This window comes from Tinamus guttatus, unplaced genomic scaffold (genome assembly GCF_059628265.1).
Source record: "Tinamus guttatus ecotype Peru unplaced genomic scaffold, ASM5962826v1 Tinamus_guttatus_pri_ptg000035l, whole genome shotgun sequence".
Taxonomy (NCBI): Eukaryota; Metazoa; Chordata; class Aves; order Tinamiformes; family Tinamidae; genus Tinamus; species Tinamus guttatus.
Window position 1 is genome coordinate 321410 of NW_028288569.1, and position 15301 is coordinate 336710.

The 15301-nt window shown below is 51.0% G+C and overlaps 1 protein-coding gene across 1 annotated transcript in view; it reads right to left on the reverse strand.

The window, feature by feature from the left end:
- The window catches only part of IGSF3 (immunoglobulin superfamily member 3), a 100398-nt gene that overhangs the window by 22419 nt on the left and 62678 nt on the right, over positions 1 to 15301 (reverse strand). Inside the window, exons 3-6 of the mRNA XM_088533181.1 lie at positions 10877 to 11287; positions 8678 to 9067; positions 6546 to 6947; positions 2429 to 2833 (exon numbers count right to left, since the gene is read on the reverse strand). Coding sequence (XP_088389307.1) covers positions 2429 to 2833; positions 6546 to 6947; positions 8678 to 9067; positions 10877 to 11287 — 1608 coding nt within the window. The remainder of the gene's footprint in view (positions 1 to 2428; positions 2834 to 6545; positions 6948 to 8677; positions 9068 to 10876; positions 11288 to 15301) is intronic.

The window sequence follows — 15301 nt, forward strand, 5'->3', positions numbered from 1 at the left end:
CTCCAAAGCGCACGCAAGTTCACCCGGGAACCTGCCTGTACCTGTGCGTAACCTCCCCTCTATGAACGAGGAAATACTGGGGCATCATGCACTACTGCTGCTGCTGGTGAGCCTGCACACACCAGCGACGATGAACAGCATTCCTTAGGGACACCTAGATCCTCTCTGCAGGCTCCCTCACACACATCCAGTATCCTTTATAGCACTGTTTTTCAAACAGCCAGTCCTTACAATGGCCTAGTGCCCAAGAGGACAGGTCACGGTCACATCCAAATGTCAAAACTAGCTAATGTAATGAAGCTAGGAGGACTCTCCTGTCTTCCCACCTACAGAGGTTCACTTGAGGGTTGTGTTAATGCCTTCTTATTCACTTCCTCCTTCAGGAGACCCATGTTGTTTTGTTTCTCAGATAGTTTCTTCCTGGGAGTAAGAAAGGAGTTAAGTGTTTTAAACTGCCAAAGCCTCCTCACCCTTACCTGCTGGCCACTTGAGACTGCGACAGGTGAAACTGCAGCCACATTAATACATTAACAGGTACAAACCTAGTGCTGTCACTTCTGCAGTTATCACACGGCATGCATGACATCTGCAAGTATTTCTATAACCCACTGCAGAAAGGCCGAGAAGAGACAGCCTATGTATTGCAATAGCAAATGGAAGCACCAAGAGAAAATCCAGCACCCAGTCTTTTGAGCATGTGGGATTTCACAAAGCAAAGAGATGAATGAAGCAATAGCTAGCCACAATTTGGCCTTTCTCTAAGACTTCTAAGCTTGATGTCTTTAAAGGCTGACATATATTGATTGCCACACCTGCATGTGGAATCTGTCAAATATAAACGTCACTCTGACAAATAGGGAGCAGAGTTTTAAGAGAAAACTAGAATCTCAACATTAACTTACAATCTGAAAACACATGCTACCTCATTTTGCCAGAAGACCTCCAGGCAAGCCTCCCTTATGATATTCCTCAAAAAGTGGTAGCAGAGACAGTTCACCCCAAACCCACAGACACATAGTCCTGAGGCAGAAACCTGTGGCAAGGGGCAAAGGAAAAGGAGGAAGATGGGACTAAGTAAGTCATGCAATGGCAGGCTAAAATTAATGTGATTATGGGGAGACACGGGCTTAGACCGATGGCGCTCTCACGTATTCAGCTGTTCAGGGCTCCTGAATAGACTCCCTTAGGAAAAATCCCGGCACATTATTCTGAGAACCAGGATCTGCTTCAGCAGCCCAAGTCCAGCTCCCAGAACACTAGGATATTCACCCAGAGGGGACTAAGGAAGGTGCCTCCCACGTCATCGGGGATTCTCTCTGGACATTACCGCACAAAGACCCATCAAAAGCATGGCCCTTGGTAGCTTGCAAAAGCGGAGAGAAGCACAGCAGACACCCACACCACCCACAGCAGTGCACAGAGAGCTTCCAGCCACCCCATCTGGCTGGAATGCGAATGGGGCATGGGAATGATAAGCCCAGAGAGCGCCGTGGAGACGTCCAGAGGAGGGGAGAGGGAAGGAGTCCCCCTCCTGCCCTCCCTCTCCTTGTAGGCCACAAAACCACCAACGCTCTGCAAGGCTCATGAGATGGAGGGCTAAGATTTGCATAGTGGTAGTCTGCTGAGCAGCAGGGAGAGGTATAAAAATGCACAGATCTAGACCACTTGTTTCATTAAAGCACCACTTAATAGCTGTTGTTGCAGCAAGGAAGAACTGGTCGCCTCCTGCGAGCCGTGACACAGAGGGTCTCCTCTGGAAGGTATTACCAAGGATTTCTCATTCTCTCTCCCTCTTTCTCACACACACATAAGCATGCATAGAGATGCATCATGAAGAAGCTTATTACTCCAGGGACCTTCTCCAATCAACACTGTTTCCTAGGGAAATAAGCTAAAATGATGAACATCACCAGCCTGACCTTGGGAGCACTCAGAGATGTACTACAAGTCAGGATAATCAAGACAAATGGAAAAGATTAACCTGGAGATGAGTGCAAGGACGGAGGGAGGGAAGAGAGAGGGTGGGGTGAGATCATGAGGAGCAAGGACCTCAGAACATCCCCTGATTCATCCAGACACAGTAAGGGCTGGGGAAAGGTGGACGAGGGGATGAAAAGGGCTACTGAGAAGGAAAAGAAAACACACACATTAAAAAACAACAGGCAGACACAAAGAAGAAGTCTCAGCACACAGAAACAGATGAGTGGAAAACTGACAGTGCTGCAAGGAACCGACGGGTCTCAATGGTGCCAAGAGCTTCATTCAGAACATATGTCTATTCCAGCCTGAAACCTGAGACAGCAATAAACCACTCAGGGCAACTGGGGCCCACAGCTACCCTCACCATGGGGCTTTGCACCATTCTTGCAGAAAAGCAGGCACAACCAAAAAAACGGCTAGAAGGTCCTGGCCCTCCTCGGGCACCTACCTGGCCGCAGGACCCTGATTTCCAGCAGGTTGGAGGCCCTGTCCGCCAGCCGCGTCCAGCTGCTGTTGTAGTTCTTCCTCCAGAGCTCGGCCACGCACTGGTACTTGCCAGCCTCCGTGTCGCTCGCGCGGCTGATGCTGAGGCGCACGTTGTTGCTGGACTCGGCCTTCTCGATGGCCGTGCGTGTCCGGAAGCCGGCGTACCTGTCGCCCCACTGCACCCCGCCGTCGCGCGTGAAGGTGACCAGGTCGTGGAACTCGGTGCTGCCCGCTGGCTGGAAGCGCCACGTCACCGACACGGGCACCCACGACGGGTAGTGCGGCTTGATGATGCACTGCAGGTCGAACGACTCGTTGTAGGTCACGCCGGGCGTGCGGGAAATGGCTGTGACAGCAAAGCCAGCCTCTGCGGAAAGACAGAAAGGAGCTTTGAGAGACACCTGCCCAACGAGGCCCTGCTCTCCGCTGTTCACATGCGAAAGGTAGAGCCTGCTTATTATGGGCCTGGAATAATCAGCTGCTTGGGTTGTGCTTGCTTCTCCCTTTTGCAACTGCAAAGTGGCACGAGCAGCAATGGAAAAATCATACTTAATTGCTTGCACAGTAGTGACAGTCTGAGTGAACACTTGTTGCAAGGGCAACAGGGACATGCTCGGTTTCTACAAGGAAGAGAAAGACTGCCTGCAACCCAGAGCGAGAGCAGCCCAGCTCAGAACTTGTGTGTATTGTCCAAGTGCTGCAGAAGTTGGGCTCAGCAGCCCGTTCAGTCTGCGGTGGAGCAGCAACGGGCGCAGAATCTGCCCAGGGCAAGATCTGACTGTGAAGGGAACAACACTGACCACTGGCAGCCACTGATTCACAGCCATGTCTTGACCAAGGAATCCTTCCCTATTCCCCACTCAGTGCCTATGGGTGCTCACAGGCAAATGGTGGGCAAAGCAGGCAGACCTTGCTTTCACACTGTGGAAAGCTGACAGTGGTTAGGAAACCTCAGGAGGGAGGGATGTAAGAGGGAAGCTGGTCACTGGATTCTGTTCTTCACAAGGCACTTTTTTTTTGTCTTCTAAATTACAGCTTTACACAGCTATCCTCATGTATGCACAACTCCACAAGCTAGTCAATACATTTGCCCTCAATATTGCCATTTTATCTGATGGATTAGGGGATTTTAAAACCAGTAGCCTACTAATAATTTGAAGACAACATATTCCAAGTTGAATATCTTAGGTTTTTGGGTCAGAAGAATTTCATTTTGGGTATGGGAATTTCCATCATTCATTTACACTGCAGAAAAATAACCCTTTTTTTTTCCTGCTTACTTAAATGCAGTCTACTAATTTAGCAGGGACCTAGTTTTCCCATCAGCAAGAAAGGTTTACTCCTGGAAGTCTCCACTGGGTATCTCAGGCAGGCTGCAAGCTCTCCTCCCTGAAGTGCTGACATTTCAGGCATGTGGTAGAACCTTCCTTGCAGCTCTGAGGGTGAAGCTCCCAGGCAGCACCCAGCTGAAACAGAAACGTTTTCCAGATCATCATGGAGCTTCAGTCTATCACAGCTCAAAATTACAGTCTGAGAGGGCTCTCCAGTCCCAGGAGCTGGGCTGGGAGTTCAGCTGCAGCCTGCGGGGTCACTGCTACCAGGCCCAGCTGGCCACAGTGCAGACACCACGGTACCAGCGCGCTTCAGCAAGTGCCTCTGCTGTCCTCATCACCCAAGCATGTCACCATGGCAGAGCTCTGGCTTGTGTAACTACAGAGAAAACAGGTCAATCTTTGGGATTAAAGCCTCTTGGAAGTTCCAAGGAGAGGAAAACGAGGCTCAGGAGGGCTGAGCCACTGGATGACTGCTGCATCTCATCCCCACGCCAGTGGTCACATATGGTTCTGCAGCAGCTCTGGCCAGGCAAGTGTGTGGGGAGGCCCAGCACAGCAGAGATTTCTGGCCCTAGAAGACTGATTTTATTTCAAGACCAGCTGATCTTGTAGAGCCTTATCTCCAGTTAGCCTGGGTTAAATGGAAAGTACTTCTCTTGACTGCCCTGCAAAAAACAAATCTCTTCCTCAGGTCCCCAACTCAGTAAACTCATGGCATTTGGGTTAACATATAAAAGCCCTTCTTCCTGAGGCACTTGGTAAGAAGGCAGGGAAGCCATGCGTGGAAACAGGCCTGTTTTCACGTACAACGCATCAGAATCCCCTCATCCACTTGGCCTCACCTCTACAGACTGCAGCATCTGCCCCACTTCCTTCCCAACTATCCACAGACTCAAACTCCTGCTCTACACTGGAGTTTCCAGAAGTTCAGGGCCATCTGGTTTCATCTGACAGCCAATCTCTCTTCTGGCTCTTGCTTCAGAACCACAGTGTAGGAAGATTTACGGGTTCTAAAATAATCTGTGCTGGTTCAGCTAAAGAGTTTCTTACCCTGGCAGACTGGCAAACGATTAGATCTTAACTTGAAATGTGACTGTCACTTAAATTTACTGCATTTTTACTGACACTTTCTGTAGCAATAAACTTCCCTTACTCTTTCTTGGCACATTCTATTTGAGTTTCTCAAAACACTTTACAAAGATTAAGCAGAACAAAAACGATGAGATTCAGCAGTAACAACAACAAAAATCAACATTTTCTCCATTAAGTTTCATGGAGCTACTTCAGGCTTTGTTACAGGAACAGGACCTAGGAAACGTCTCAGGGCTTGACAGAATGTGTTCTACAGCCAGAGACTTCCTGGGGACAAGGCATGGAAGGAGAGGTAAAACTACCTTTTAGTCACGTTTTCTAAAATTGCAGGGAATTTCTTAATATCCTAGCTTTTATTAAAACTGCAAGTGATGCATTTTAAATTTTGATCAGTTAATTTACTATTATACTTCTCGTTCTATCCCCAAAAACCATCACAAGTTGCAGAGTAAAGCGAATGGATCCATAGATTTATAACAGGCTAAACGCCACTGACCTCAAGAGGAAAACACTGTTCAAACAAGCCAAGAAACTTCCTTTAATTTTTTACAAGCTAAAGTTCCTACCTGCTTTCAGAAGCTGTACAGCAATGATTTCTAGCTCTAGACAGAGCAGCCTCTGAAAGAAGGTCAAAAGCAGAGGGGAGGAAAGGAGGAAAAAGCAAGATTTTAATCAGAATATGATATTACTTTAACATCTGGTCTCTCAGACATCTCACCAAAGCTTAAGCTTAATACTGTGGAGAACCAAAAAAATCTATCTCAACTTTTCAACACTACGCACCAAGTGTTTATAGCTCTGGCATTCTGCAAGTCAGCGGCCTCACAGGAACAGTCGTCCGTTCTTCAGTCTCCTGCAGAATACTTTGGGAACCGGTCCCGGAGCCAAACAGCACAATCTCAACTGGACCCATGCAATTCCCAGGCTATGCAAGGCCTGTAATGCCCTAACTGCGGTCTCCTAAAGCAATATGGTGTTAGTGTATTTGAAATGGAGGATCTTTGGATTCTGGCTCCTAGTTCAAGCTCACTCAAGGGACTATGGTGTAGTCTTGGGCCAGCTGCTCAAGGCCTCCTGTGCAGAGACACTGAGGACCCCACCTGCCTCAGAGCTCCTGTGGACTTCTGATGCTGTAGGAGCCGCTCACAATTTGTGGTGCTCTCAGTGTCTCACGAGCGGAGGTTTTACTCTCCTGGCCTAGCGAATGGAGGCAAGGTTTACCTAAGGTCCACATGAAGCTGCAGTGCCCAAGGATCGCCAACATTGCTACAACCCAGCTTCCCACAGTCCGTCTCCAGCGCCATGGCTGACATGGTGCTCTTTTTCACTGGGTCGGGAAGCCTTATGCTGCCCACTCGTCTGCTGGTTTCTCTCCTTGGAAGGATGCCAGAGACACTGCCCCTCTTTTTAGCTATCCCCCATCTTGCTTGTGTTATGACCGCCCCTCAGATTTGGCCTTCAAACACAACAACACAAGCACTCATTTTGGACCAACCTACCCAGGCGCTGCGGACCAGGGCCTGGCTGCTGGGTGCCTCCTTCTCACCAGCAATCATGGGAGAACCCAGCGCAGCAGGGATCCGCAGGTGACACCCGGGCGGCCTGGGAGGCACGGGGAGCACAGCCCTGCGGCCCCACGCCTCGAGTACTCACCCAGAGCAGTGATAGACACCGTGGTGCCAGCGTGCCGCTCCCCAACCATCTGCCACTCCCCATCCAGCGTCCGCGTCCACTCGGCCACCCGGCACTCATAGTGGCCCTCGTCTGCCTTGATGCTGTTGAAGATCTCCAGGGCGAAGGCGCCGGGCCGCACCTGCTCCATCTGGACGCCCCCGTAGCTGCTGCGCTCGGCATACGCCGGGCCCGGGTGCAGGGTGCCGTCCCGATCCAGCCGCACGATTTCGCTGCGCCGGTTCTGCTTGTCCACCAGCTGCCAGGCGACCGAGAGGCGGCTCTGCGGCCCAAAGCTCGAGCGCACGGTGCAGCCAAAGCGCAGGCTCTCGCCCTCCAAGACATTGCTGGCATTGTTGGTTATCTCCAACAAGATGCTGGTCTCTAAGGAGAAAAACGCATACACACAGGGGAGATGATTCACACCCGCTACTCCTCAGGCCGCAAGAAGGACATCGACATCCCGAGGGACGTTGACCAGGTGCAGGAAACTGCCCACGCCTTTGGGTCCAGGCACATCTTAACTTTATGCGTGACCACATCCAAAACCAGCCTGTGGGCAGCGAGCTGCTCCTGGTGACTTGCACACTCAAAGCATGTGTAGGCCAAGCTTGCTCTCTCCCTATGGCTCATGAGACACTGACGCATCTTCTGGTTGCAGGTCCAGGCTGGGATCTCAAAAACCTTGAGGGAATTTGTGTTGCCACATGCACTGCATGCAAATGGCTCTGCCAAAAAAGCTTCCAGCTCCCCGGATTTTCCAATTCAGGCCATTCTGATTATCGTCTTGCCACTTCCACTTCCGCAACACCTTTCAGGAGAAGCTCTCCCAAATTCCCATCACTATCAACCCTAGAGGTAGCTATCAATCTTTGGCATCATCAAAAAAAATGGGTATCCTGAGCTTCCCAAAGATGTTGAATGTTATAGTTGGTTTTTCAGAGATACTGAGTGCTGGTTACTCCTGTTGTCTTCCATGGGAGTTTGGGACACTTAGCACCCTTGAAAAATCATCACATTTGTTCCTAGAGATTTATGAAATTTCAGGAATTAAATCTGTTGTGGTGGCTTTGTCTAGAAGCATTATATTTCAAACGATTGTCCAGTGAAAAATTAGTAACTAGAGTAATTTTCAACGTCAAACAAATGAGACCCAACATTGGTAAGAGAGAAAAGAATTAGAATTTCGTTTGGAAAATTGAGGAGGAAAAAAAGCTTGAGAAAAGGGCTGCATTTCCCTACAAAACCAACAGATAGGATGTAAACACTATACAAATTCCTCTCACAGCTACTCCTTCGTTTGGTCAAAACTCACTGCTAGGGTATGTTGGACAACACTTTCATGGTTTGCCATGTCAAGTCTACTTGAATTTGAGAGTGAGACAAAGAAGACATGAGTCACGTGACCCTTTTCTCCCTTGCTGTTATTTCTGGTGGTGCTGGTTCATCTGACCAACATAAAAGGCATTCAGACCAGCCTCTGATGGGGTTGTTTACACCAGGTTTAGCAGACACACAGCGAGCACATGAGACCTCTGTGCTGAGCAGCAAACCTGGCCCTGAGAAGCTCGTGATCCCTGGTTTCTGCCAGCACAGGACACAGCCCCAAGCAACCGCACAAGAACAGTTGGGCAAGATGACTGAACGACAGCCTCCGAGACCTCTCCAGGAAGCCAGCAACTCTTAAGATAAGACATGGACAAGAAGGATTCTTCATTAAGACTGCTGAACATTTTGGAGCTCCCAGCTCCCTGCAGAGGAAGGTGAGGAGACAGTGTGATAAAACAACCAGAGGCTGTCATATGCTTTTCCACCCAAAGCAAATCTGCCAGCTTGGGGCAACCATCAAGGTGTGGGCATGTTTTGCACCTATGAACCTGAACAGAACAACAGAACATATCCCTTTTTCTTCACTCGTCCCTTTCCCTTAAAAAAAACAAAAACTTGACAATTTGGATTTTAAGCCTCCACATCATGCAAGCTCTTATCCTCCCTTCTCCTCTTACTAAAGCCCCATTCAGGCTGGGCACATCAAAGCCTCACAGGCCAGTTGCCCCGCACAGCAGGAACCTTTGGCAATGACTCTCGGGCAGCATGGGCACACCTCTACTTACTGAGAGGCAGGACAGTGATGGGGATGTTCTTTGGCCGCTTGCTCTCCTTGTCAATGAAGTCGCCCGTCACAGTCTTCTCCCGCTCAGTCACGCGGCAGTTGTACTTGCCGCTGTCCTCAAGGCGAAGACGGTAGATTTTCAGCACAAAAACGTTGTCACTTTCTTTGGCTACCTTGAGCTGGCCCAGGGCCTCACGTTGGGCAAACTCATTGTTGAGCACTGGCACAGCGTTGGGGCCCAGGCTGGCGATGAGGGAGCTGTTGAAGGCCCAGGAGATGGAGAAGTAGCGGTCAGGGACGTTCTGCGCCTCCAGGATGCAGCGGAACTCCACGGGCTCGCCCACGGTGTACATCCGCTTCTCCGTCTCCAGCCGAACGCCAAATTCCTTATCTGGGGAAACACAGACCAACCCACATCAGCACGGCCAAGGCACACCTGGAAGGTCAGCACACCTCATGAGAGGGACAGCCACTAACACTGCAGTTTTGCTATACTTATGGCTTGCCGCTGTGTTTCCCCCCTCTCCCTGTGCAGTCAGCAACCCCTGAACACATGAACATGCAGGTGGAGGGGCCAGGGATTTGCTTTTGCTGCAAGCAGCAAGTCTGCCTGTGGCATAGCAGAGGCAGCTTTCTGATCAGTGTGGAAAAGCTGTGATGCCTCCCCAGCCAACGGGGAGAAGAAGAACTGCTCATTTCTCCCCAGCCTTTATTAGTGTGAGCAGCTCTGTGGTGACGGCAGCAGCAGAGTGCTCTGATGAGGGCTCTGACTAACGCAGCCCTCTGAAGCAGCCGCCATCCCACTGGGACAGGGCACAGAACTTAGGTGGGCTCGGCACAGTGCTGGCAACAGGGCTGGGCAGCCCTGGCTCCTGGTCCCAATGAAAATGCTGCTGCTTATCCTGTGGAGCATCCCACAAGATCAAGCGAGCACCGCTCACCAGCAGAGTGCCTTTTCTAACTGCTTTTAGCTGAGCATCCACTGGCATTGCAGGATGGTGACCTGGAGTCTGGTATCCCTTAGACTCTCATCACCAGGCACTGAGGGACAGGGACTTTGGGGTACCAGAGAGGAAGATAAAGATTAACCAGGTTTTCAAAATCCTAAGAGAAACCTGCAGCATTGGCTGGAAGAGGATTTTAACTGGCAAGGGGTCTCATGCAATACAGAAGTGTTTGCAGAATTTTTAAGTTTTATTTTCTGCCTGTGTCACTCAAATCTTCTGGTTTTTCAAAACTCATTGCCTGTGCCAGGACCAAGTACTCAAGACGTATGTTTTATCTCCCATTTCAGCTTCTGATCTTTGGTTGTATGAGGAGAAAGGGCAGAGCTGCTGCCACCCAAGCTGCCTTGCTGGCTGCAGTTTCTCCTGGTTGCAATTCATCTGCAGCTTCCCTGTCCTTGGGCAGCCTACAGACCATCCTTACACGGTCTAGCCTTTGCTAGATAGCTCCCTAGCAGGGTACAAGGCAGAAAAGGGCGCCTGGCTTGGGGCAGCTGCAGGCGCTTCCTAAGCACCCGCAGAGGATCTATCAGTATGGCCAGGCACAGAGAGAAGGGTGCCCTCCCCGCTGCAAAACATGGCTCTGTGCTGCCCTGGCACCACGTGGGACAGAACCAGGGGAAGGGGGTATTCTGTGAGAGAGGGCGTCGTGAGAGCAGATCCTCCTCTCCCTGCTGGGAGGCACATCAGAGAGCCAGGGCAGCAAGACACCTCAATAAGAAATACTGAATGAAGGGAGCCCAGTCTGTCTCCTTCCAGCTAACCAGCAGGAAGGGACCTCAGAAACCCTCCTAGGAGCAGCTGCTTTCCAGGATTCACCCCAAAGCCACCGAGATTATCTCAGCAGACCACAAACACCCAGCATCTACAGAGAACCACAGTCTGAAGCCATTAGTTCCCAGATCAGACACGGCATTCCCCAGTGCTGCATTAAGTATACCGGACTATAAAACAGGAACCTAATGTAATGGACAAGTGCTTTGTAGCCAGTCTTCACAACTTTATTTTTTTGCTGGATAGCAGCACACACACAAGCAGCAAGGCACTGTGATATGCACCACTTACTGCTCTGGCCAGCACCCAAACCTCCCAACAACAGTAATAACACAGAGCGCCCTTCTCCACTTTCTCACAACACCATTGCTTGGCTTCTCCCACCACCCATCTGAGCAAGGAGTAACAGAGGAGGCACTGACCAGTGGCCTGGACGTTGACGATGGTGCCCTGGGAGCGCTTGCGGGTCATGGCGTACCAAGACTTGTCCGGGTCCTGGATCCACTCAGCGGCCTCGCAGTAAAACTCGCCTTGATCTGACGGGTGGAGGTTGTAGATGGTGAGCTTAGAGGTGGTCTCTCCCACTTTGTCCAAGCGGATGTCTCCCGTGGCCTGCCGCTGCGCGTAGATGCTCCCGGCGCGCAGGACGAAATCGCGGCTGAGCGAGATCACCTCCACCGGCGCCTCGCTGCCCCGCTGCCGGTACCACGCGATGGAGACGTGGCTGTGCTGCGCCGTGCTCTTGGACACTTCACACTTGAGCTCCAGCGAGTCGCGCTCCACCTTGTTCAGCGTCTGGGGCACGGCAGTGACGCGCAGCGAGTCGGGGATGACTGCAGCAAAGGGGGCCGGGAGGGGACAGAAACACAGCTGGTGAGTTAGCAGCTCTGAAACACCGAAGCGAGGCACTGACTAGAGCCCGGATATGTGAAAGCAGAGCTAAGGGAGAGGTTTCTTTTTACTGTTGTAACTAATCATAAGTCGCAGAACTGCATAGTCCTATTAGGTCACATCTAGCCCCAAATAAAAACAGAATCATCTCCAAAGACCTTGGGTGAGGAAAAACTGTTATTGACAGTATATATGCCAGTGCTTTGCTTATATTTCTGCTCAATGGCCCCTGCTACCGCGCAGAGGTTTTCATCATTCTGCAGAGGTAACTACTGCACAGCTTTATGCATTCGAGTATTTCACGGCGCACAGCCTCGCCTTCAGGTTTGCCTCCTCTTCTCCCTGGGCCATGGCTCTGTCCTACGCCTCTGGACCACACTTAATAACCTTCTCTGCTTCCTCCTCACATCTTGCAGACACTCGGCTAGCCCTAGTTTGTGCCTTCAGCCCCTTAGTCACCGTTTGGCCAAGCTAAACATAGTTCCTTTAATCTTCCCTCATAAAGAAGTCAGGAAATGCAATTCCTCTTTCCTTTGTTTACATCCTTTCACATTTTAATGACCCCCTCAAGCAAAACAACAGGGGCTTCTGCATTTGGAGGGAGCTGGCTCCGTTGAGGGCAGCAATGAAATTGCAAAATGCCCAGTGCTTGTTCCGGAGACACAGACACATCAAGGCATTTGGTAATAAAACTGCTGGCTACATTTCAAGTTGATTAACCAGTGGAAGGGAAATGAGTGCCATGAACTCGATATGAATTGCACATGGGGCAGATGCAGAGGTGAAAACTCTTGCAGTGAAGTCACAGGGGCAAACAAGCAACTTTCTGAGGAGGGAAGGAGGCAGGTTACAGCAAGAGACTTCTTGCTCCCTCTGACAGAGGCCTTGGCAGGCTCCCGCTGCCCTCTGCCATGCTGCACCCAGGGCAGTTTCGGAGCTCGGTACATCGGGGTGAGCCAAAATGCACGGGATTAATGAAACCCCAGACCAGCATGCTGTCCAGATTTGTGGGTCATAACGTCCAGAGGGGCAGATGACTGACTGCAAGCAGCTCTCCACCCCTGCCGCTCAATCAGATGAGACTGAGGGCTGGAGCTCTCAGTCTCGGCACATGTTTTTCGGAAAGCCAGAGCCTTCTCCTTTCCTTTTTCCTGCCTCCTCTATGCAGCACATGAGTGACAGTGGGAAAGATCACAAAACTGGATTTATGAAGAGCGAACAGCTACTAAAATCAGGAGGAAAAATAAAAGTTGCAGCAGCATACTCTTGCAAGTACAGTGCCTTAGTTCTGGCAGAAGTTCCATCACAATTCAACAGACTTTCTTAAAAAGAAAAAAAAAAAAGTGTTTTTAAACTTTTGATGTCTCAAGAGACATCACACTGAAAAGAATAATGTAAACCTCCTCCCCATGTCTACACAGAAGACAGACAAGGCAGATTCACTGCATTTGTTAATGCCCTTAGTGCCACCAGGTACTGGCAGAATGTAATTAACGTATCTCTGAACAGTTGCATTGCCAACACTAAAAGACTTGACAAAATTAGCTAAGTTGCCAGAAATTTCATCTGTTTCATTCAGGTACTGTTACAAAAAGCGATGAGTTGCAGTAAAGGCAACCTGGAATTATTTATGGCAGAAAAGTCAAAACAGAAGAGGGAAAAGAAGACACACACGATGGAGGAATGGAGAGGAAAATCTTCCTTCATCCCGCCCAGCGGGTACATTTGCTTTCCCCAGGAGTTCGCTGTGCAGGGACCTTACTGCCACAAGCAGGGACGGTCCCTGCTAAGGACCATTTGCATGGCAGTCACTGCTGTGGGTCTGGCAGCCCCCTCTCCTCATTGCTCCCTTCCCCACGTGCCCCTCAGCGCGACGCCTCGCTCACTGCCCACCAGCTAAGGACCCTCCTGAGCCCGCGGGGAGCTGTGTGCCTCACGCTTCCCTCCTACCCTCGGGCTCTGAAGCAGTGGCGACTGCCGGCAACTAAACCTCCTGGCTCCTGACTCCTGCATGATGAGATTTAAATTCCTCATTTAAAACCTCCCTGAATAATTTCCAGAGCAGTTCAGCTCCATTCTCTCTGCCCTCCAGCCACGGTCTCTTGAAACTTTTTCTTATATTATTTAAATGAATTAGATCTGATCTTCATCTTGCTTGAGTTACTTCCCTGCTGAGCTGCTTCAAAGGCAGAGCTGCCTACACCAGCCTCCGCACAACAACTTACAAGGTGAAAACAGCTAGAAAAACGAATAGCAGGGCGATTCCCTGCTGCCAGACAGGAGCCCAGTCCCCAACACCTTTCACTCCAGCAGTCCTGAGCTCTGTAGAGACTACTTGCCCACCGTCCTTCCCAGTTTGGGAGCTCTGCATACCCCTGCCCACAGTACCCTTGTGCCCACCCAGCAGTGCCGCTGCTTGAGACCAAGAGGGACAGCCCATGTGCTTTCTTACATAGGCACGCCCCTGGCTCTGCAGAGCAAGCCACTATATGCTTAATTACGGAGCATAAACCTGGCCTGCAAGCTGGGGCCACATGGTGCCCACAAAATACAGAGCACAGCTCAAAAATTGAGCCCCAAGCCAAGCCCGCCCAATAGCAGCTGCATGAACGTGTTCTTGGAGCCCACCTCCTCATCGGGAGAGGAGGACATGGGAGTCACTTGCTGCTCAGCACCTGCTCAGCCTTTCCAGGTGGTGGCTGCAAAAAGACCCACACACAGGTTTGCCAGCTGGACTCATGACTTCATGGTTTTCAGATCCTAATCTGGCTAGAGGGTTATCACCTTTTATACCACATGTGCAAGGTATTGCAAAATACACTCATGGAAAGAAAAAAACCCACCACCACCACCAATAAAAACCACAGCAGAAGGCAGTAGTGTTTTGCTGAGGGCTGTAGTTTTACAGGCAATGCCTGACACACTGTCTTGCAGTCTTCGTGCTTTTGGTAAAAAAGAATTCAGCCATATCATCTCAAGTAGATGAATCAGTAAGATTTTCTCAGGCTGCATGCAAGCTTGAGGCAATGGTCTTGAATCACTCTGGTGTGGGATTACACTTAGGCACCGTCATAACCAGAAGGACCAGAGACACACTCTCCAAATGAAAACCCAATTTCTGAAAGCCTGGTTTCTGCAGGATGACATGTCGTGAGAGACAGGCAAGTACTTTGCGTTGCTGGACCAGGGAAAGGCCCTGCGTTCGACACCACAACTCACGCTTGGCCAGCGATGCACAAGTGACTTTTTTAGTTATGCTGAAGATGGGTCTAGCGCATCAGGCTGGGAGATGGGGGGAGGAGAGAGGGGAAAATGCCGCTCTGAAAATACCCACGGAGCCACATCACACCTCATTTCAGGAACCTGATGAGCATTTCATTCTGGAACATCTGGGGCTCTCACAAGGTCACGAAGAGCAAAATAAGCAGGGAGCTCCGCACAGGTAGTTGTTTTCAGGGCACGGCATCACACGCTGAGAGGCGCATATCCGAAGGGAGGTTTCTCTCCAGCCAGGCGCCAGGCTCACGTTCCAAGGACATCAGCGCACACGTGCGGCCTCGTGGACCTGAGCGACTTGGCCGCACAGCTCCTCGGGCGCCCCGGCCCGCGCTCTGGGTCGCGCTGTGCAGCCCCGCGTCTCTCGGCCACCAGGCGGGCGCTGCACGGCTCACCCCGGCCCGCAGGCCCCTGGCCTGGTGGCGGGCGGCCAAGCAGCCCCACCGCGCTCGCTCGGGGCACAGCTGCTGGCCACTGCCATCCGTGAGCCCATCTCCTGATGCTGGCCAGAGCGGACAGCACCAAACCTTCACTCACATCCCTTAAAATGCAGCAGGACACACGGCATTACCTACTCGCCCCTGGCACATGCTGCTGCCGAGGCCACCAGGGCAGGAACACGGAGGTGGGTGGGCTGCGGCGCACAAACCACCGAAGTTGTGAGAGCTCTTCAAGTGATA